The sequence below is a fragment of the Chiloscyllium plagiosum genome, unplaced genomic scaffold (genome assembly GCF_037043375.1).
Source record: "Chiloscyllium plagiosum isolate Xiang-an unplaced genomic scaffold, Cpla_swu_hap1 HiC_scaffold_11, whole genome shotgun sequence".
Taxonomy (NCBI): Eukaryota; Metazoa; Chordata; class Chondrichthyes; order Orectolobiformes; family Hemiscylliidae; genus Chiloscyllium; species Chiloscyllium plagiosum.
The window spans coordinates 15,210,298-15,233,654 of NW_028270149.1; the positions used below are offsets into that span (position 1 = coordinate 15,210,298).

At 41.6% G+C, this 23,357-nt stretch overlaps 1 protein-coding gene across 1 annotated transcript in view; it reads left to right on the top strand.

Moving 5' to 3' along the window:
* The window catches only part of il1rapl2 (interleukin 1 receptor accessory protein-like 2), a 1,049,350-nt gene that overhangs the window by 995,350 nt on the left and 30,643 nt on the right, over nucleotides 1–23,357 (top strand). Inside the window, exons 8-9 of the mRNA XM_043705153.2 lie at nucleotides 3,346–3,491; nucleotides 12,745–12,888. Coding sequence (XP_043561088.1) covers nucleotides 3,346–3,491; nucleotides 12,745–12,888 — 290 coding nt within the window. The remainder of the gene's footprint in view (nucleotides 1–3,345; nucleotides 3,492–12,744; nucleotides 12,889–23,357) is intronic.

The window sequence follows — 23,357 nt, forward strand, 5'->3', positions numbered from 1 at the left end:
AGAGTGAGGGACAGGCAATAAATACTGACCAGCCAGTGACACCCACATCCCACCAGTGAATACATAAAAAGAATTCAAAGAAGACTTCTTCATGATGTCTGGACGTTATTAATATCCAAAAACGTTTTACTTAGCCTTGCTAACTTTGTTATTCCAGAGATCTTACTGGGTGCACATGGTCTACTGTTTGCTTAGATTACAAGAGTGAGTGGGCTTCAAACCAGCAGTTAACTGGTAAAGTGCTGTGGAATACAGAGGATCCTCGACTATCTGGGATTCGATTCTCTAAATATCGGATTATCCAGCAAGATCGCAAGGTCCTGAGGCTCAGCTAAACCATGTTATCCGGCCTTCGATTATCCGGAATTCGATTAATCAAATGAAATACTCCCCGCCCGTGTCCTGTGGATGATCGAGGTTCCTCTGTATTGTGAGTTTTCTATGTCAATGCAAGCTGTTACTTTACTGTTAAATGATCATAATGCGGAGGTGCTCATGTTGGACACGGGTGGACAAAGTCAATAGTCACACGACACTAGGTTATGGTCCAATAGGTTTATGTGAAATCACAAGCTTTTGGAGCATTGTCCCTCCAAGGGGCATTAAGAGATCAGCACTGGCATCTTTTAGACTGCAAGAAAAGCAGTGAATGTCTACATCTAGACATGATTTAAAAGCCTGTTGAACATTTCAGAATCTCAGGATTCTTGTCTTTACAAATTTGCATTTGTCAAGTGAGAAAGCTGAATAAATCCATCCTCTTCTCCAACGTTCATGGTCCTCCATGGACAAGAAGGTCACAGTGGGTGTTGGTTTCACAGCTTGTCGAGACTAATTAATCTGCTGTTCAAACTGTGATCATTGAGGGTCTGACACTACTCTTTACGAGTGACAGGTAATAATGAACAGCAACAAAGGCTTTAAGATCACTCAGTATTGTGTGGCATTGGCTCTGGAGTGACATGAGTGGGAGAATTAACACTTGTATTCCACAATGTGATGCAACACGGTGACCATCATTGCACTTGACAGGGGCGAGAAAAATGACTTTTAATTTTTATAGCAGTCTTCATGACAGCAGTATGTCTCAAAATTGTTTACAGTCAATTAAATCCTTTCTTAAGTTATGACCACGATTCAACTGTTGGAAAGCAGCATCCAATTTGAGCACAGCTAAGTCCACAGTCAGCAACAGTGCACCAACCAGAAAGATGATGAGACAGTGATGTTAGTTAAGGGATACATATTGTCCAGTAAGCCTCTTCAATTCAAGCCACAGGATCTTTCACACAGAATCCCTACAGTGTGTAAGCAGACCATTTGAATCCACATCAACCCTTTGAAGAGTAACCCACCCAGACTCTGTCCCTGTAACCTTGCATTTCCCGTGGCTAATGCAGCTAACCTACACCTCCCTGGACACAATGGACAATTTAGCACAGCTGATCCAGCTAAACTGTGTATTTTTAGACAGTGGGAGGAAACCCACGCAGACACAGGGAGAATGTGCAAACTCCACACAGACAGTTGCCCGAGGCTGGAATCGAACCTGGGACCCTGGCGCTGTGAGGCAGCAGTGCTTACCACTGAGCCACCGTGCCACCCACCTGTGAATTAAAGCAGACAAAGCCTGGATTTAGCTGTTACCCAAATCTCTGACAACGCTCCGAAATGCCAGGGCAGATTAGCTGCTTGTGTTTGAGTAATTTCTTTCTAAGAAGTTGCCAACAATCCAACTGAAATGAATAAATCCACCCTTCCCCCCCCCCACCCCACCTCACTTATTTATGATGCAATACATTACAGTAAAGACTGACATTCTGGTCTTCATTCAGAAAATTATTCAAGTATTCAAACTAATTTTGTCTGATCTCTATCAAATGACACAAAAACCAAAGTCTAGAACTCAACGTCTGGTGAATCTGGAGTTATTCCAACATTCTGTTACTCTTCGTTTCAGTATGTTCCTGCATCAGAATACTACCTATTTACTTACAGGGTCAACTCCTCTCATCACAAAATGGAACAAATATTTGATTTATTTTCACAAGATTAGAATTACATGAGGGAAGAAGACTAAATTTTTAGTTGTAATTGAGACCATGTTGGAACACATGTGGAGGGGAAGCGATGGCCTATTCACCCAGAGATCTAGATAATGTTCTGGGCACCCAGGTTCGAATCCTGACACAGCTGATGGAGAATTTTGAATTCAAGGCGTGAAAAAGGAAAATAAATCTGGAACCAAGAGTCTAACAATGACCACAAAACCACTCACAGTTGTTACTAGTTCTCCACAGTCTTTTCAGGAAGGGACCCTGCTGCCTTTAATTGGGATAGATACACGTAACTCCAGTCCCACAACAATGTAGTTGACTCTTGGCTGTTCTCTGAGGAATAAGGGGTGGAAGATAAGTATTGGCCAAGCCAGTGATGTTCGCATCCTGTGAATGAATTTTAAAACAAACAGTAGCATTGTGATGTGCAACTGGGCTAAGCCTTTTCTTTCTCTCTGGGCATCAGCTCCATATAATCTATTCACCGCTTTCTCAGGCCTGTCCCTCAATTAGGCACTGAGTGCTTTCAATCGAGAGCCTACCACAGCTGACCACCCAGGGTAAGCCATTGGTCACCCACCCCCGCGTGGTGACAGAAACACTGATGGTCACATGATCCTACTGCTGGCTGAAACTGGCCCTTAATTGGTCACTTAAGGGCCTCAATTAGCTGTGGGCCAGGAAGGTTGACCACTTTCCCAACCCTGCATATGTGGGGGGGGTTGGGTATGACATCATTCTACATAATTCCCACCTTCCTGAAAAGGCACTGAAGGCAGAGTTATTACATATTTTTAAAGTCAAGGTAGACAGATTCTTGATACCAAGGGGATGCCTGATTACTGAAGATGTGCAAGAATATAGAGTGGAGGTTAAATTCAGATCAGCAACGAACATATTACGTAGCAGGCTAGAAGGGCCAAGTGGCCTACTCTCTTCTTGCTCGTAATGAAGTTGCTCTCCCACGTCCAAGTCTGCAGCCCATAGGAGTTCAAAGTTCTGCCCTCTGTTCTAGGCTCAGTTAACTCGAGCAAATACTCTCTGTCCACTCTGCCAAAGCCTTGAACCCAGTCACTGAGGTTTACTTTGTGAAATAATTGTGAGTATCTGCTTCCACCTGAACAGATCCACTTCCCTCGGACTCTAATCGACAGCCACATCATGGACTTTGAGTGGGTTGGCCATCAACTGAGAACCGCAGCGATTGCTAATACACATCACGAGAAGCCAAGTAAATCTCAAGGTTCCCTTTTCTCTTTATTCCCTTTCCCCCATCCCTGACCTACAGAATTCTAAATGAACACCTCGGGGAGAAGGAAGTGGAAGTATCACTGATATTTGATTGGGTGAAAGAAACGGACCTGGGGAATTATACCTGTATTGTAGAAAATCGAATTGGACGCACACAGACCAGCATTCTTCTCCAGAGAAAAGGTAACCATCTCCAAACTGTTGTGCATCAAAGTAACTTATTGGTCCCACGTGAATTGTGGATGTGTTTGTGTTGACTGAATTTCAAACTAAAAGAATAACTAGAATTCATTAACTCCTTGTTTGTCAATATCCCCCAAAAATGAGTTTTCAGTCCCATGGCCAATTGGAGCTTATCAGAAATCCTGCAGTATCTTAAATCTGTGAATCTTCAATTTAACAATTCTCATCAGTTCTGAAGGAGAGTCACACCAGACTCAAAGCATTAACTCTCTCTCCACAGCTGCTGCCAGTCCTAATGAGCTTCTCCGCATTCTCTCTGTTTGTTCCAGTTTTCCAGCATCTGCAGTATTTTATCTTTAATAAAATTCCCATTCTTCCTTTTAAAACCTTTTTGTTTTGCCTCTCCCTATTTCTGTAATTCCCTCTTAATGGTACTGAGGGAAAGTACCTACATCAAATGGGGAGGTGACAGTCGAGCAATATAATCGCTGCACTGTTAATCTGGACACCCAGATAATGTTTTGGGAACTTGGGTTCAAATCCTGCCTTAGCAAGTGGTGGAATTTGAATACCAAAAAAACCTTGAATTAAGAGTCTAACGATGACCGTTAATCCATTGTTGATTCATGATTGAATAACAATGATTGTTAATTGTTACTAATCCTCTTGAGGGGATTCTTACCTTCATAAACCTTCCCTGGGCTGCCCCTCCTCCATGGTTACGTTAGAGCCCGGATGTCCCTGGCAAAAGAGCACGCAGTGTCCACCAACACCTTTGAGCTGTTCAGGGAGAGGTGGGCACTGCGGGGAGTGGAGTGTTTTATTTCCCCCTCCAACTCTCTTTTGATTTAATCCCTGCCCTCCCCTTCACTGTTTGATCACACAGCATTGCCCTTTGATGTGAAGGGCATTGCTTTTCACTGGCCACTCAGGAGTTTCTTTGCTTCCTGGTAGTGGAAATTAAATAAAGATTCATGCACCTTATGTCTTTCACTGTGCCTCACACTTGCACATACACAACGTGGGTGCTGGGGAAAAATAAGCACTACCGCAGTTAGGCGGTAGTGTGGGGGTAAAAATAAGAAAGAGGGAAAAAAAAATAAACAGGAATGTCTGAGGATCTGTTCACTCTGAGAGCTGGCTCTAAAAAAAGAGTATCCGAAAAAAAAAGAGGAGTGTCAGACATTCAGCCAAAAAAAAACCTTCCCTGGGCTGCCCCTCCTCTATGGTTAGGTTAGAGCCCGGATGTCCCTGGTAAAAGAGCACGCAGTGTCCACCAACACCCTTGAGCTGTTCAGAGAGAGGTGGGCACTGCGGGGAGTGGAGTGTTTTATTTCCCCCTCCAACCTCTCTTTTGATTTAATCCCTGCCCTCCCCTTCACTGTTTTGATCACACAGCACTGCCCTTTGATGTGAAGGGCACTGCTTGCCACTGGCCATTCGGGTGTTTCCTTTCTTCCTGGTGGTAGGATTTTAATAAAGATTTATGCACTTGTTTGTCTTCGCTGTGTCCGACATCTGCACACACGTGATATGGGTGCTGGGGGAAAAATAAGCACGACCACTTCTCAGGTGGTAGCGTGGGGGAATGAAACAAAAAAATGAAAAAGAAAGAAAAGAAAAAAAATCAGGACTGTCAGGGGTTCTGATCACTCTGAGAAACAAAGGAAAAATAAACCTTGTCTGGTCTCATATGTGACTCCAGACCCACAGCAATGTTTTTGACTCTTAACTGCTCTCTGGTTAATTAGAGATGGCCAATGAATGCTAGCCTGGCCAGTCATCCTGCAAATGAGTTAAAAAAAAATAAAGAACAGTTATATTTTTAAGATAAGTTCATTAGCATGTCATATCTTTCGTCGAATATGTCCTTTATTTCATAGACATTTGAAAAGTTGGTTGCTCAGTCTAGTAATTTGATGACATCCTGCTCGGTTCATAGAATTAAATATTGTGATTCTTGTTAATCTTGGAGAAAAGGTGCTAAAGCAGCAACAATAATGAAGCAGCTGTTTCTGCAGTAAGTGCGTCCATGGAGAGTTTAAAATCTTTAAACCTCAGATTCCTAGGTTTCTCAGAATTGAACATCAACATCAAATTTCAGGAGTTCAAGTTAAAAATCACACAACACCAGGTTATAGTCTAACAGGTTTATTTGGAAGTACAAGCTTTCAAAGTGCTGCTCCTTTGTCAGGTAGCTAGTGGAGCGATGGCCTAGTGGTTTCAGCACTGGACTGTTAATCTGGAGACTCAGGTAACATTCAGGGGACTGAGGTTCTGAATCCCGCCAGGGTAGATTGTGGAATTTGAATTCAATAAAGATCTGGAAGTAAGTGTCTTATGATGACGATGAAATCATTGTCGGTGTTTGGGAAAAACCCTTTGGTTCCCTCGTATCCTTTAGAAAGGAAAGCTACAATCCTAACCTGGTCTGTCCTACATGTGACCCCAGATCTACAGCAATGTGGTTCAGTCTTGACTAGCCACTGATGCCCATATCCCATATCCATGAATGAACAAAAAAAAGGACTGCACTTCACTGCCACCTTCTCAAGGGAAACTAGGGATGAACATGGAATGCTGGCTCAGCAATTCCCAACATCCCATGAATGAGTAAAAATAATTCTCACAGCTGAAAAAATGTTGTCCTTCTGCCCTTGAATATGAGGTTTGCTTCAGTTGCTTCATTGGACCCTTGTTTATCATTGCCTTTTCCACAGTCGCCATTACAGCATGCTTTGGCATGTCTATGACATCTAAATCTCCCAAAACATTGCATCTGGAGTCCAAAGTCTTTTCTCTTAGAATTCTTTATTCACTGTTTAACCCATAGACACATCCTCTCAAGACTCTGGATCGTCTGCTCTCTTTCACTTCTCTCAACATCACCTTTACACATTTTGCTCATAGCTCAGTACTCTACAGGTTAGGATTGATAATAGGCTTGATAGGGTCAATGGTGAGAGGATGTGTCCCCTTGTGAGTGAGTGAGTGTAGGACCAGAGGGCACAGTCACAGAATAAAGAGGCACCAATTTAAGACAAAGGTGAGGAGGAATTTCTTCTCTCCGAGGATTGAGCGTCTTTGGAACACTTTGCCACAGAGAGCTGTGGGGCGGAGTCCTTGTGTATATTTAAGGCTGGGATAGATAGATTCTTGATCAGTCGGGGAATCAAGGTTTACAGGGAAAGGGCAGGAAAGTGAATGTGTGGAACGCCAGATCAGCCATGAGCCTATTGAATGGTGGAGCAAACTCGAGGGGCCAAATGGCCTACTTCTTTTCCCATTCCGTATGGTCTTACAGATTATGCTTCATTGCCTTGGAAGATTTTACTGAATTAACGACGGTATTCAAATGGCCGTTATATATGCAGGAGCTGGCCACTCAGCCCATTGAGCATGTTCAGCCATTTGATAAGGTCATGGCTGGTCTGCTTGTCAAGATTAGAGTGGTGCTAGAAAAGCACAGCCGGTTAAGCAGCATCCATGGAGCAGGAACATCGATCTACATGTCACCCCATTCCATAGTCCTGCCTAGTCCTGATAAACTTGTGTAATGAGAATCTATCCACCTTCTACCTTAAAATTATTCAAGGAATTTGCGTCCTCCATGAAATAGCTCCACAGGGGACGGTGTCCCATCACCAAGTCACCCTTTTACTGATACTGATACCAGCTCCCTCAGAACCCCTGAATACTCGTGTCAGTCAACGCTGCCCGATTGGATCGGGTTAACAGCCCCAATCAGGGAACTCATGTGCTATAAGGTCCACCTGGCTGACCTCATTCCAATCCTTACACTCCACCTTTTCAGAAACAGAGTTCAAAACACCCATGACCCTCAGAGGAAAGGTTTTGCCTTGACTCTGAAATAAATGGGCTAACCCCGATTTTGAAACTGTGAATTCTACTTCTAGATTCTTCCACAAGATGAAGCATCTTCTCTGCATCTACCCTGTCGAGATCCCTCAGGATCCTATGTATTTTAATCAAACATGTGCTGCTGTTGTTGTCATCAATTTAAAGCCAGCCAGCATTATGGCAGGCCATTCAAACAGTGTGTGTGCATCGCCCTCTGTTGTCTAACTCTGTGCTTAGCTCCTCAAAATGCTTGAGGTTGCAAATCACTCCCTTTCAATTACAGCACAGTTGAAACGAGTGACATTTTCACACAGTATTCCAGTGCAATGATTTTGATGGATGCATCAAGAAACACTCTAATATATGTGCTGCATATTTTTATTTAAATAAGGGGTAAATGAAGTGCACACTTTGATTGTGATGCTTGATGACAGGTGCCTGTTTGTGTGTTGTTAACACAGAGCCATGTCTGGCTGAAATATGTTATTTAAAAGCACAATGATATTTCCCATGAGTGTGGTTCGAATTTCCAATTTACCTTTTTTTTCACTTTTATTATTCAAAATTTCCCAAGCGCGAATTATTCCTCTGTCTGATTTAAGGGAAGCTTTCTCACATGATATTTTCTCACAGTGAAAGATAGGCTCCAAAATAAAGTGATTGCGAAGAAAAGGAGATTTTTTTTTTCAAAAATTAAAACCACCATTGGATTGAAGCAGTGACATTTCTTGGAAAGCTGGAGAGCAGTTTATGGTTTCTTTTTAATCTCTAGAGCATCCAAAAACCATTAGTTATTTATCTGCAGTTTGGTCTTCTTATTGTACTGTAAAGCATGAAGGTAGAGACGTGACTAATCTCCCTGGTTGTAGCTTTAATGGACTCGAGATTCATGAGCAGTATGGATCATTAGGAAACTGGTCAGCTGGATGCAGTTCCAGCTCATGTATTTTCCTCACGCTATTTGCCAACATAAGTGACAATGGAGAGGAAAGAAAACAAGAGTGTTATGAAATGCCTGGTCACTTTACAAAACCACAACGAGACTGCAGGCTCCATATACAAAGATCATAGAATGGAGTAGTCACATACAAAAATATTTCCAATAAGACAAATGGAGTGCCAATTAGAGAACCAAAATATAGAGCGAAAGAATTGTATGTGGCCTCAGCCCTGTTTAGGTCAGCATGGTGGCTCAGTGGCCTCACAGCGCCAGGGACCTGGGTTCGATTCCAGCTTCAGGCGACTGTCTGTGTGGAACTTGCACATTCTCCCCATGTTTGCGTGAGTCTCCTCCGGGTGCCACAGCTTCCTCCCACAATCCAAAGATGTGTAGATCAGGTGGATTGGCCATGCTAAATTGCCCGTGATGTTAGGTGCATTTGTCAGAGGGCAATATGCCTGGGTGGGTTACTCTTCGGAGGGTCGGTGTGCACCTGTTGGGCCAAATGGCCTGTTTCCACACTGTAGGGAATCTGTTCACATCCAATGCAGTCTGTAATTGTTCCATATACTGCACTGTAGGAAGGACTGGTCTTGGAAGCGTGTGTTGCAGTTTCACCAGTACAACCAGATTAGATTATTCAGAGAGATTACATAAACTAGGCTCACTGGTCGATAGGTTGGGGGGAATTTTTAGAATTCTTTCTCATGTCATAGGCATCAACGACCAGGCCAACATTAATTCCTGTCCCTAATTGCCCTTGGCAAAATGGTCGGTGAGCTGTCTGCGACAACCAGCAACAGTGAAAGAATGATGATATATTCCCAAGTTGGGATAGTGAGTAGTCTGGAGGGGGACTTGCAGCTGGTGGTGTCCCCATTGTATCTGAATGCTTATTGTTGTCGATGGTGGTTTGATTTTATTTGTGGTTGAGGGATGGAGATGTTGGATTTTGAAAGGATTTCATTTGATAGGTGGACAAGAACATTTTTCCACCATCGTGGAGGCACCTCTGACAAGGCTATATACACCTTAAAAGTAGTGCAAGGCCAATCAGGATAATAATTAGAAAAGCTCCCAACAAGAGGCAGTGGATGCTTGCTCAAGTGATTATTTAAAATCTGAGGACAATTTGTTTTTACTAAACAAGGGTATAAAAGCATATAAAGCAATAGCAAATGGATGAAGTTAGGTTGCAGATCAGCCGTGATTTTATTCAATGGCAGTGTAGGCTTACTGGACAATTCCATCTGTTCCTATACTTTATTTTTATTCACTGTCCAGACTCGCATTTATTACCCATCCCTAATTCCCCAGATGACAGTTGAGAGTCAACCACATTGCTGTGGGTGTGGATTTACATGTAGGCCAGACCAGGTAAAGATAGCAGGTTCCTTTCGTAAAGTGAACCAGGTGGTCTCTTCTAACAATTGACAATGGTTATTGCTGGACTGTTAATTCTGAATGATTATTGAATTCAAATTCCACCACCTGCCTTTTTGGGATTTGAACCCAGGTCCCCAGAACATTACTTGGGTTCCCAGTTTAACAGTCCAGTGACAAACCCACCAGGCCGTCACCTCCCCTCTTACAATTCCTATTGCATCTTTACAAAACACGAGGTCTTAATGTCACGTAATAATAGACAGTGGTCAAGCATTTCTCTGTAGTGTTCTAACTACCACAGCTCTGGCCCTGGACAATGTAATCCATCTTCTGCCAGAATCTCTAAACCATTCTGAGAGACTGCCCTCTCATGATCGGGATTTGTGTATGTTAATGTGATGCCAATTGCTAACATCCACTGTTTTGTCAGAACAGCTTTGCATAAAGTTGGAATATTTTAGTCTGAGCTGGTTTTAAATGATTTTGAAAGTTTAAAGAATAAAATTATTTCGATGTTGCATTTTTGCCTGCAGTTTAACTATAATTTCAAGAAAATTTTTATAAAGCATGTTAACACTAATGTAGAAAAATATATAACTGGTGCTGATGTCCATGGGCAGCACCTTAATAAAAACAAGCTGCAGTGCGCAATATTCATTGGCTTGCAATCCTCTTGACTCCACGTCAAGCATCTTTCGAACTGTGCTTATTCAAGACAAGACAACAGGCTAACAGGGAAATGTTAGATGTGTAGTGGGGGAGGCTCCTGAGAATGAACACATAACGTGTAGCTTGATATTAAGTTGAAGCAGTTTTGAAATGCCAAGCTTCAGTTGCATACAATGAGGAATATCGAAAGGATGTTAAAAGCAAAGTAAGAGTTTGGAGTGGAAAGAACCAAAAAAAATGGGAAGGACGAGGTCAGGCAGCTGTAAGATTAAGACATTGCAGGGAGAAGGCTGAAGAGGAATTAGCAAATGAACTGGAGAGTGAATCACTGTGAAGAGTAAAAAACAAGAGAGGACAATTAGTAAAATGAAAAAATACTTTACTGAACCCATTATTCCATATAAAGACTCCTATCTATCTACTTAATCTTGAAATGAAATTGCGATAAATTATATTTCTATCCTTAAAGGCTGTTGAGTGAAGGTTTAGAATATTTCTCAGACATGGACAAAGTAATATCATTGCCTCTTGACATTCAATAGCATTTCCATCCCTGAATCTTTCACTATCAGAGGCCTGGGAGTTACCATTGACCAGAATCTAGCCTGGACCAGACATAAACATAGTGTCTATAAGAGAAGATCAGAGGATGAGAATTCTACAGCAAATTACTCACCTTCTGTTCCCCCAAATTCCAAGGCACAAGTCAGGACAGTGATAGAATACTCTCTGGTAAATGGTGACAGCATAGACAGAGGCCAATTGGCCTATTGTGTCTGTGCTGGTCAATAAACATCTGACTACGGTAATCCAATATTTTTCATCTTTTGTGCCACGGCCTTCAGGGTTACGGCAAATCTATTCATGTTCAGGTGAAAATTCCCCAAGAAATGGCCCCAGTGCCTCAGTATTCTAGAGCCCTCCCTCCTAGACCATCTATCCAACAATGCGTTCATCTGCTATATCCTTCTATTTCTGTACCCAATACTGTATGGCACTGGGAATAATCCTGAAATTACTACCTTTGCCGTCCTGCCTTTCAATTTCCTCTCTAAGTCCCAAAAGTCTGTTTACAGGATCTCATTTCTCTTTCTTCCCATGCCATTGGTCAGTGTGGATGATGACCTCTGGCTATTCACCCTCTCCTTTCAGAACACCTTGCAGCCATTCCGTGACCTGTTTGACCCTGGCACTGGGCAGGTAACACACTATCCTACACCCACAGAGGTTCTGTCTATTCCCTTCATTAATGAATTCCCTCTCTCAATCATTCTTCCACACTTCTTCCTCTGGTCACCTCACTCCCCCAAGCAGATGGATCACCCACATTCCTGGCATTGGTTCTGTCTGACCTCCTCAGAGGAGCCATCACTCTCACTTCTCTCCAAGGCCCAAAGACAGATTGCAAGTGAGATGCACTCAGAGGGCAGCATTCCCTGGGCCCCATCTGTCTGGAGGTCACCCATTCCCTCCCTGCCAGGAACATGAGCATCAACCTGGAATGATTGAGCTGATCGGCCTGGTTCTGTGCCACTGTTTTAATTAATCATAGGTAACCCTTTGGAGTTAACGTTCCGCAAATTGCATGCAGTAAGCATTAAGTGAACACACTCTACAACCGGTTTGGGCTTTACTGTAGCTGATGACAGTTTAGTAAAAGTGAAGCAGAAGAGCTTACCATAAACAAGGTGAATGTTAACACAATGACTAATCCTCAATGTACAAGATAGCTCCCATTGCCAAAGATTTAGTCTTATACTGACACACTTTCCATCAAGATTACATATTACAGAGAATTCTTTTAAAAACAAATGTTGAAGACATACAATTAAGAAATAGCATTGAGATATCACAGAGACTATTCACTGACCTATTAACTAAAAACAATCATAATCCATTTAGTTCAACCTGCCCTTGTGTGCAATGATATTGTAGTTGGATTATCTATTCACCTTTCTCGACAATGAACAGTGTAATTTACAATGAAACCCGAGACCAGTTTAGAACCATTTAGTCAAAAACTAAAGACCAAAGCCTGAAACGTTAAATTGTAGCATGGTTTATCTATTCTGCATTGAGTTGATGATCAAGTATCTTGTCATGAATTATTACCAGAAAAATGAAATATTTTATTTCCTTTTCATAACTGGTTGTGTGATAGTATTTGCCTGCAATACCAAATTAATCCAGCCTCTCGAAATATGCCATATGGATGCATAGCCTGCATATGGGAATGGCATATGTTGTTCTGATCCTCACAGAGACTGATAACAATGAAAAAGGAATGTCAACTTACAGTTGCTAGCTATACAGATGATCAGATGCATTTTTTTTTCCTGAGCAGGAACTTTGCTGCGATTGACCACTTTTTGATTTGTGACCCTCAATCTCTTCCAGACCTAATGTATCGAGTCGAACTTGCAGGTGGCCTGGGAGCTATCCTGCTTTTGATCACTTGTCTAGTAACCATATACAAGTGCTACAACATTGAAATGATGCTGTTTTACCGGAGCCATTTTGGAAGTGATGAAACGGAAGATGGTAAGTCGACACACATTTTAATGATGTTTTGCCTCTGCTTTGATAGATGGCAATTACTGTTCTTGGATGCAATGTTTTTTTTCTTCTGGAGTTTGGTTATTAGAGGCTATGGTTGTGATTTTATTTTTCTGCAAGCTCAAACCCTCCCAGGGCATTCAAGTAACCACTCTTCGTCTGAAAATACAATTGAGTTAAAATGTTCCATTCAACAAAATAGATGGTTTCTTGCCAGGCTTCTGTATACCATATAGTACTTTAATTTAACAAAATGTCTAACCATATGCTGCTGTCATATTTTTCATAACACTAATCACACTACAATCACTTTCTGTTGTGTCATATTTTGTTGCACGACACCTCGATCAGCAACTCATTTATTTGGACAAGATAAGATTTTAAGTTATTTTTAAGGCCAGTTCTATTTGATTTGTTTTGTATGTCAAGTACTTTTGTTCCTCTTACACGTGGACACTGAAAGTGACCAACAGTTACAAGATCCAAAAAGTAAGTGTGATTGCTGATCAGTGTAAATGTTTCGTGAGGTGTTTCTGCTTTAAGGAGTGAAAACTGTGGGGACATTTTGCTTTTATGCCTGATTATAACATGTCCCCATCTGCAAATTATTACCTTATTCTTTTGACCCACATTTTTTATGATTGAAGAATTAGTCATGTTAATTGAAATAGTGATAAATTATGCTAGCTAATAAGAACGTCCCTTAGAATTGAAATGGGACACATAAACTCTATTATACAGTAGATGGCTTTTTAATGCAGTCAAATCATTTATTTACAGATATCCAGAGGATTTCTTGTGCTTCCCTGATTTTGAAAGTGGAGAATGATCTTGTTTCTTTGCTGATTTGTTCCACAGGCTTTCATTCGGAAAGGCAATAGTACCTGCAGTAACACTTCAATACTTTTTGATAATGCTAGCAGATTTCCCATGACATTGTTCACAGTGACTCAACGCTGCACACTGAAGTGTCATAAGAAAATAGGTGCAAAGGTTATAAAAATACTGTATGCATCCAAGAATTTGAATGTCTTCGTTAGTATGTTTAATGTATGACCTTCATTTACTTTGGATATCAGAAATGCTCTACAAGGACTGCTTGCCAAACAAGTCCAAATTCCTTTAAAAAAGAACAACTTAAACCTCATAGGGCTAAACTGGACATTCTCGTTTGAAGTGCTGAAGACACTGCTTTATCAGGTTAAGCTAAACAATAACGCAATCGAAATTCAGAGGCAGGCTCGCAGTCAGTGCATTAAACCATATGCTTTGGCACAAGTAACCAGTCCTGTTTCAGCAGATCTCACTGAACAGTAGATTGAGGCAAAAAGATCATTCATTTTGGAAACTGAAATTAAATCAGCAAATATCAGAAAACAAAGAGGCAAACTAGCCTCTCATCATGTCAATTTTTGTTGAGTTTTTACATAAAACTGCACAGGCCTTCAAAAAAGTGTTTGTTTTGCATATAGTAACATCTTCAGCTGCCAGTCGACACGATTCTAGCACCACGCAGCTGGTAACAATACACCTGCTTTTACCTGCCAGGGAATGTGCATAAGAGACCAAGCCAAAGTTCTGCTGCTGTTTATTATCAGGCTGTGCTATGGATTGTTGAGTCAAATCCTGCCAAGGCAGCCAGAGAATGACTTTTCTCCTCCAGAATCCCAACAATTTACAGTCATTGAAGTTCAAATTAGTTTCTTAGTCTCGCTGTGGAATGTGTTTAGTCTTTGTGAGTGTCACGTGTTCAGACTGAGCTGCCAGCCTTTTATGAACAGGTGACTCAAATAAGTGTTCATGATCCTAGAAGTTTCTTTGTTGTTTAGGGTGAAATTTTCCATTCCTTTGCAGCACAACAGAATTTTTCTTTTTCATTCATTTGTGGCATGTGGGCATAACGGGCTGGGCCAGAATTTATTGCCCATCCCTAGTTGCCATTGAGAACGTGGTGATGAGCTTCCTTCTTGAACCGCTGCAGTGCATGTGATGTAAGTGGACCAAAATGCCCTTTAGAGAGGAAATTTCAGCATTTTGACCCAGGGATACTGAAAGAAAAGCGATATACTTCCAAGTTAGGATAGTGTGTGGCTTAATGAGGAACTGGCAGATGGTGATGTTAAGATGCATGTATCATTCTAGATGGTAGTTCGAGTAGAGGGTTTGGAAAGTGCTGCTGAGGAGAATTTTTGTAGTGCATCTTGTAGATGGCACATACTGCTGCTACTGAGATTCAGTGGTAAGGGGCAGTGAATGTTAATGCATGTGGTGCCAATCGAGCGGCTGCATTGTCCTGGATGGTGACAAGCTTCTTGAGTGTTGGGATGGGAATGGCACCCATCCAGGCAAGTGGGGAATATTCCATCACCCTCCTGACTTGTGCTTGGAGATGATGGACAGATTTTAGGGAGTCAGAAGATTAGGGAGACAGAATTCCCAGTCTCTGACCTGTTGTTCTCACTACAGTATATATATATATATGGCAATTTCAGTTCCATTCTGATCAATAGTATCCCCCAGGATCTTGTTGGGGTGGGGTAGGGGTTCATGGAATTTAGAGATGGTAACACCATTGAATGTCAAAGGTCAGTGGTTAGGTTGTTTGTTATTGGAGAAGGTCATTGCCTGGTTTTTGTGTAGCACGAGTGTTACTTACCAAGTTGGACATTGCATAGATCATATGTACCATGGACTACATTTCAAGATTAATCTGTTAGAGGTGGTTTAAGTCCAACATGATAGGTAAGAAATCTACCGGATGACAAATCCTATGTTGCTTCTACTTTTATGATATTCTTTTCTTTAGTGGGTATCAAAAGGTGGCTTTAACTAGTCAGTGGTTGGCACTGTTGCCTCATAGCTCCAGGGACTCAGGTTCAATTTCAGTCTGAGGTGACTGTCTGTGTGGATTTTGCACATTCTCCCCATGTCTATGTGGGTTTCCTTCAGGTGCTCCAGTTTCCTCCCACAATCCAAGGATGTGCAGGTCAGGTGGATTGGCCGTGCTAAATTGCTAATAGTGGCCAGCTGTTCAGGTAAGATGGATTGGCCATGCTGAATTGGCACAAAGTGTCCAGGGAAATGCAGACAAGGTATATTAGCCAGGGAAATGTAGCTTTACAGGGATAGGACAGGGGGATGGATCAGGATGGGCTGCTCTTTGGAGAATCAGTGCAGACTGGACGGGCCGAATGGCTTCTATCTGCTCTGTAGGGATTCTATGACAAATGGATTAGCTATTTGACCATGACAGCTTTATCACATTTGTTTTTTCAAAAGAGATAAGCTGGAAAATGTTGATGAGGAGCCAACCTGAAGATTGCAAGGAAGGATATAGGTTAAAAAATGATTGGACATTCGAGAGAGCAAAATGATTCCTGTGCTGTGCTGATCATGGGGTGCCTCAGAAATACAACTGGACAAAATTAAAGATGAAAGGAATTAAGGTCGCTTAGATATGTTAGTTCTTTAAGTGATCAGGATACAAACAGATTTTACTTAGAAAAATGAGTAGGTTGGGTGTGTTATGAAGGTGTAAGGGGTACTTTAAGAGAGTTGACGGACTCAGCAAGCACACAGAATGCTGGAGAATTTACAATATAACATTTGGTCCAGCAGCTAGCAGTACCTCGGTTGCTATGAGACAAAAACAAATTCAAATTCGGCCAGACAATTTAAATAATGCCCCAAGATACTAAACCCCAATCAAGTTTGAATTTGGTATTTTGACAATTTTAAAACCAATGAAACGATCCGATGCTTTGGACTATAAGACCAGGAAAAACTGAACAGTTGGAGGAGAACAGCCTAGCCACCAATACATGCAGTCCGCCTGCAGAATAGTTGTCTTAAAGTACCTTTATCTATCAATGACCTGTGAAACAGAAAGCCTGAGAACAAGAAAAGAAGACCGAGGAAGATACAAAGAGAAGATTCGACAGCTGGCTGGTTTTGAAATTTGAATTTTTTGGTCAACCTTAATCAGGGGTTTTATTGGGCCAGTATTATATAGAAGGGAAAGTAAAAGAATTGAGAAAGAATTGTAAATAGTTGTTAGTTAATTATTCTCTATTAGATTTTTTTTTAAAAGTTGTTAATATTTACTTGAAAGAGATAGTTCTTGGCTTCTTAAATTTTAACATATTACAGCATAGGCTAAATCATATCTGTGTGGCAGGTTTAAATTAGCAGGGGGAGTTTACCCTGTGTTGTAACAGGTGGAGTACATAGCAAATAGAAACCAAAGGCAAAGTACAAATATGAAAACCTAGGTTAGCTTTTCACATTCCATTTGACTTTATGCTATTCATGCTTGCGTTCCAAAACCATTTGGTACTCGTTAGTACTGTCAATGTAATAACTGAGGAAGCAGGACTGGAAGGGAACATCAGTTATTGCTGAAAACCAAAATACAGCCAATCCTCCAGGTGTACATGAACTAGTCCCAATGTGGGACAACCAGTTCTGCAGATCCATCCCTGGCTCTGCTTCATTTTTTTTTTCTCTCCTGTAACCAGAAATGCTCTTACACTCAGTGGAATTTCTTTATTTTCCCCATCGCCACATCACTATAGTATTCGCTTTTCCATCTATTAACCACCACCAGGACTGGGTCTGCTTTATAGATATTTCTAATCAATCTGTTCAGATGTGTTATGATACATTCCTGCAGCAGGTGAGACTTGAACCTGGGCCTCCCAACTCAGAGATAGGGACACTAGCACTGTACCACAGGATCTCCTAGGTCTGCATTATATCTGGAAGTGTTTTCACACACAGCTTTTTTCACATCACCAAATCACTGTTACTTTTTTTTTGATATTAACTGCCACCTGGTTCTGCTTTATCCTTTCTAATTGACCTGTGCAGAGACACTGTTACATACAGAGTCATAGAGATGTACAGCACAGAAACAGACCCTTCGGTCCAACCCGTCCATGCTGACCAGATATCCCAACCCAATCTAGTCCCACCTGCCAGCACCAGGCCCATATCTATTTCCTATTCAAATACCCATCCAGGTGCCTTTTAAATGTTGCAGTTGTACCAGCCTCCACCACTTCATCTGGCAGCTCATTCCATACACGTACCACTCTCTGTTTGAAAAAGTTGCCCTTTAGATCTCTTTTATATCTTTCCCCTCTCACCCTAAACCTCTGCCCTCTAGTTCTGGACTCCCCGACCCCAGGGAAAAGACTTTGTTTATTTATCCTATCAATGTCCCTCATAATTTTATAAACCTCTATATGGTCACCCCTCAGCCTCCGACACTCCAGGGAAAACAGCCCCAGCCTGTTCAGCCTCTCCCTATAGCGCAAATCTTCCAACCCTGGCAACATCCTTGTAAATTTTTTCTGAACCCTTTCAAGTTTCACAACATCTTTCCGAGAGGAAGGAGACCAGAATAGGTCTCCTGACTCAGAGGTAGGGACACTATCACTGTGCCACATGAGCCCTTTGGGTCTGCTTTCTTTTAAAAATAGCATATTTTTCTCATCAACTTAATCAGAAATGTTCTCACTCACCTCTAGTGCAGGTGGGACCTGGACCCAGACCTACGAATCCAGGGGTAGGGACACTGCACCACAAGAGGGTTCCAAATGTTTTCACACACCTCTGGAGCAGGTGGAACTTGCACCCAGATCTCTTAGTTCAGGAGAAAGAACAATATCACTGTGCCACAAGATACTGGGACTGCTTTATAAAGGACTCGGATGATGAGTTCTAGCTTATTACCAAGCGAACTCATACTCATCGAGTTCCAGAAGGAGATCAATTAGTAATTCCCCATGGGCCTTGTCAGTGTTATCACAGGCACCAATGTTAAATTTTAATACTTTGACCTCACTCCATTCCTACTCGTGTCCCTCCAGGACAGTGATTTGGAAATGTGTGTAACCAGTACATACAGATAATCTTTCACTTGTCTCCAGTGACCCATGCCTTATTGCGTTGAGAACAGGTTCTTTTCAGTGCTTCAAACTGAGCTGAATTTCGGAAGATTTTCAGACAGCAATTTATTCATTTACTTCAGTTGATCCATTCGCACTCAAAACTGCCAAGCAATTTCCACTCCATGCGGTGGAGAAAAGGAACTGTGCTCTTGATGAAGGCAGCTCAATACTTTTGTAGCACTGACAGAAGTCTGGATGTCAGCACTGAAGCCTGAACCTGAATGTGGGGCTTCTGATGAGCTTTAGTTTACTAATACAATTGAGCATTTGGAGTAGTGGCAAAATTGAATTTTCACATCTATGGCTAAAAGAATAGAGTATATAAGTAGGGAAGTGTTGCTGCAACTGTGTAAGACATTAGTAAGACGGTGTATGGAGTATTGATTACAATTTTGGTGTCTGTACTTGAGAAGGGATGTAGTTGCATTGGAAGGCGCTCAGAGAAGATTTATTAGATTGATTCCAGAGAGGAGGGGTTTGCCTTATGAAGAGAGATTGAATGATTTAGCGCTTTACTCTCTGGAGTTTAGGAGAATGAGAGGAGATCTAATTAAGATGTGAAAGGTGAAATGACAAATAGACATAGAGAGGAAATGTTCTCATATGGAGCAATCTAAAATGAGAGGTCAAAGTTTTACACAGAACATAGAACGTCGAAAAGTACAGCACAGAACAGGCCCTTCGGCCCACATTATGCCAAGGATTATGTTTAATCTAAAATAAGAGAACCTAACCTACGCACCCCTCAATTCACTGCTATCCATGTGCATGTCCAGCAGTCATTTAAATGTCCCCAATGACTCTGCTTCCACCACCATCGCTGGCATCGCATTCCATGCATTCACAACTCTCTGCGTAAAGAACCTACCTCTGACATCTCCTCGATACCTTCCTCCTAATCTTAAAACGATGACCCCTCATGTCAGTCAATTCTGCCCTGGGGAAAAGTCTCTGGCTATTGACTCTATCCATTCCTCTCATTATCTCATATAACTCGATCAGGTCACCTTTCTTCCTCCTTCTTTCCAGAGAGAAAAGTCCGAGATTAGTCAACCTCTCTTCATAAGACCTTTTGGGATAGGGGTTTGCAGATATAAAACAGAGATGTGGAGAGATGACCTCTCTCATGGGGTTGTGAAACTGTGCAAATCACTACCTCAGAGTGCAGTGGATGATGGACCATTGAATAAATTTAAGGAGGAGCTAGACTGATGTTTAATTAGTGATTGGCTGAAGGGTTATGGAAAGTGGGCAGGAAAGTGGAGTTGAGGCTGAGATGAGATCAGTCATGATAGTATTAAATGAATGAGCAATTTCAAAGGGGCTGAATTAGCTTCTCCTGCTCCTAGTTCTTATGCTCTTATGTAAAATTCTTTGCAGAAGAGAGTGATGGAGTAGAAACCTCAGACTATCCTTTATTTTCATTGTCAACTTGATTCCCAATGGAAATATTTAGGAATACAGAAGAACCTTGGTTATCCGTCTTTAATCTCCTCCAGATCTGTAAACTCTCTGGGATATCTAGGCTCCCCTAATTCTGGCATCTTGAGCATCCTTGATGAATTGCTCCAACATTAATGACTGTGCCTTCATTTGCTGAGGCTGTAAGCTCTCGAACATCCTTCCTACATCTCTCCATCTCATTCCTCAATTCTCTCCTTTAAAACATTCCTTAAAACCTACATGTTTGACACAAGCTCTTGGTCATCTGTCCGAACATTTCCTTATGTGGCATGGTGTTATAGTTTGCTTTGCACTGCTCTTGGGAAGTGCCATGGGATGGTTATTATATTGTAGATACGATATAAATGCTCTATGTTGTTGTTAGTAGCTGTCCAGTTTTACAACTGTAATTAAAAGGGCCATTGATCGAAATAGTCATAATTTTTTAATTATATTGGCTTTGTGACATGAAGACCACCAACTTATACAAAACCAAAAATTGTTGGAAAAGCTCAGCAGGTCTGGCAGCATCTATGGAGAGAAATCAGAGGTAACGTTTTGGGTTGAGTGACCATTCCTCAGAATTGAGACCACTATTTATTTTAGTTGTCTCTTTCCATTACAACCCAGACCACAATTCTGTAGCTGACTCTCCATTCCCCAATTTATTTATGTTCATGGTGACAACTCTAATTTGAAAGTTAAGTTGAACAGAAACTCACAAACACTGGCATAATGAGCTTGAAACTCTATCACAGCGACACCTACCTGGAGTTTCGAACAGTATTTAATCACTTTCAATATTAGTCTTGTCAATTTCTTTGATTTTAGTAGTCTAATCACACCCGCACTCTAAAGAAACTGCTTATCACTTGGTAATTGTTGTTTGCTTGAGTAATATAGAACTATTACAGGTTTTTGGTTGTTTGATTAATTTAACTCATTCATCCAGTTATAATGTACTTCATGTCATTTATGTCTTTGTTAAATGATTCCAAAGAAACTCAATCCATGTACTGATCATTCTATTGTGAAGGAAAATTCTTAGCATCAATCATAAATCCTCCATTCACCCATTTGAACCCACCAGAATTTATTGTTTCCCTTTCAAGCCTTTTAATCCAATAATTTATTGCTGTAGCTATTAGCAGATGAACACTGAATACATTAAAATAATGGTCCTTCATATGTGTTAATGCATTTCATTAGATTATCCTGGTATTTCAGTTGAAATTAACATTAACTAGTGACTATTGCATTAACTATTGCAGACGATACGAAGATTGGTGGAGTTGTGGATAGTAAGGAGGGCTGTTGTCGGCTGCAAAGGGACTTAGATATGATGCAGAGCTGGGCTGAGGAGTGGCAGATGGAGTTCAACCCTGTCAAGTGTGAGGTTGTCCATTTTGGAAGGACAAATAAGAATGCGGAATACAGGGTTAATGGTAGGGTTCTTAGTACGGTGGAGGAGCAGGGGGATCTTGGGGCCTATGTTCATAGATCTTTGAAAGTTGCCACTCAGGTGGATAGAGCTTGTAAGAAGGCCTACGGTGTATTAGCGTTCATTAGCAGAGGGATTGAATTCAAGAGTCGTGAGGTTATGTTGCAGCTGTACAGGACCTTGGTAAGGCCACATTTGGAGTACTGTGTGCAGTTCTGGTCACTTCATTTTAGGAAAGATGTGGAAGCTTTGGAGAGGGTGCAGAGAAGATTTACCAGGATGTTGCCTGGAATGGAGAATAGGTCGTACGAGGATAGGTAGAGAGTGCTAGGCCTTTTCTCATTGGAACGGCGAAGGATGAGGGGTGACTTGATAGAGGTTTATAAGATGATCAGGGGAATAGATAGAGTAGACAGTCAGAGAGTTTTTCCCCGGGTACAACAGAGTGTTACAAGGGGACATAAATTTAAGGTGAAGGGTGGAAGGTATAGGCGGGATGTCAGGGGTAGGTTCTTTACTCAGAGAGTGGTGGGGGCATGGAATGCGCTGCCTGTGGGAGTGGCAGAGTCAGAATCATTGGTGACATTTAAGCGGCAATTGGATAGGTATATGGATAGGTGCTTAAGCTAGGACAAATGTTCGGCACAACATCGTGGGCCGAAGGGCCTGTTCTGTACTATATTGTTCTATGTTCTAGTGGGTTCTTCTAATACGGACAGAAATTTAGAAGTTATGACTTATTTTGAATACTTGGCTGTGAGGTATCACCACGGGCACTTCTTTCAAGATTTGCAAGCTCCCATATCACCATTCAAGGTCAGAAGTCACATGACACCAGGTTATAGTCCAAAAGGTTTATTTGAAAACACAAGCTTGATTGAAGCGCTTCCCTGCACTTCACCTAATGAAGGGACAGTGCTCCGAAAGCTTGTAATTTCAAATAAACCTGTTGGATTATAACCTGGTGTCATGTAACTTCTGACCTTGTTCACCCCAGTCCGACCCTGGTACCTCACTATTCAGTCTCTGTACACTAACGTTGGAGGCTTAATTTTTCAATCTGTTCAGGCAAGGAGTTAGATGGGGCCAAAACAGTTAGAAGACCATCCAGGTTTCCTGGCTCCATTCCCAACTTATGGAAAATGCAGGTTAGGAGTTTATAGGAAGGTCTTTGACTTGATTTGATTTATTGTTGTCACATACGCCTAGATACAGTGAAAAATGGTATTTTGTATGCTATACATGCAGATCACACCACACAAAATGCATCAGGGTAGTGAACAGATTGCAGAATACAGTGTTATAGCTGCAGAGAAGGTGCAGAGAGAGAGATCAATATTAACATTTGAGAGGTCCATTCAAAAGTCTGATAACAATGAAGAAGAAGCTGTTCTTGAATCTGCTGTTCCACGTATTCAAACTTCTATTTCTTCTGCTTGGCAGAAGAGGGCAGCGGAGAGTATAATCAGTGTGGGAGATATCTTTGATTATGTTGATTGCTTTCCTGATTCAGCGGGAAATATCAATGGAGTCACTGGATGGAAGGCTGGTTTGCACAGTGGATTGGTCTGTGTTCACCACTTTCTGTAGTTTCTTGTGATCTTGATCAGAGCAGT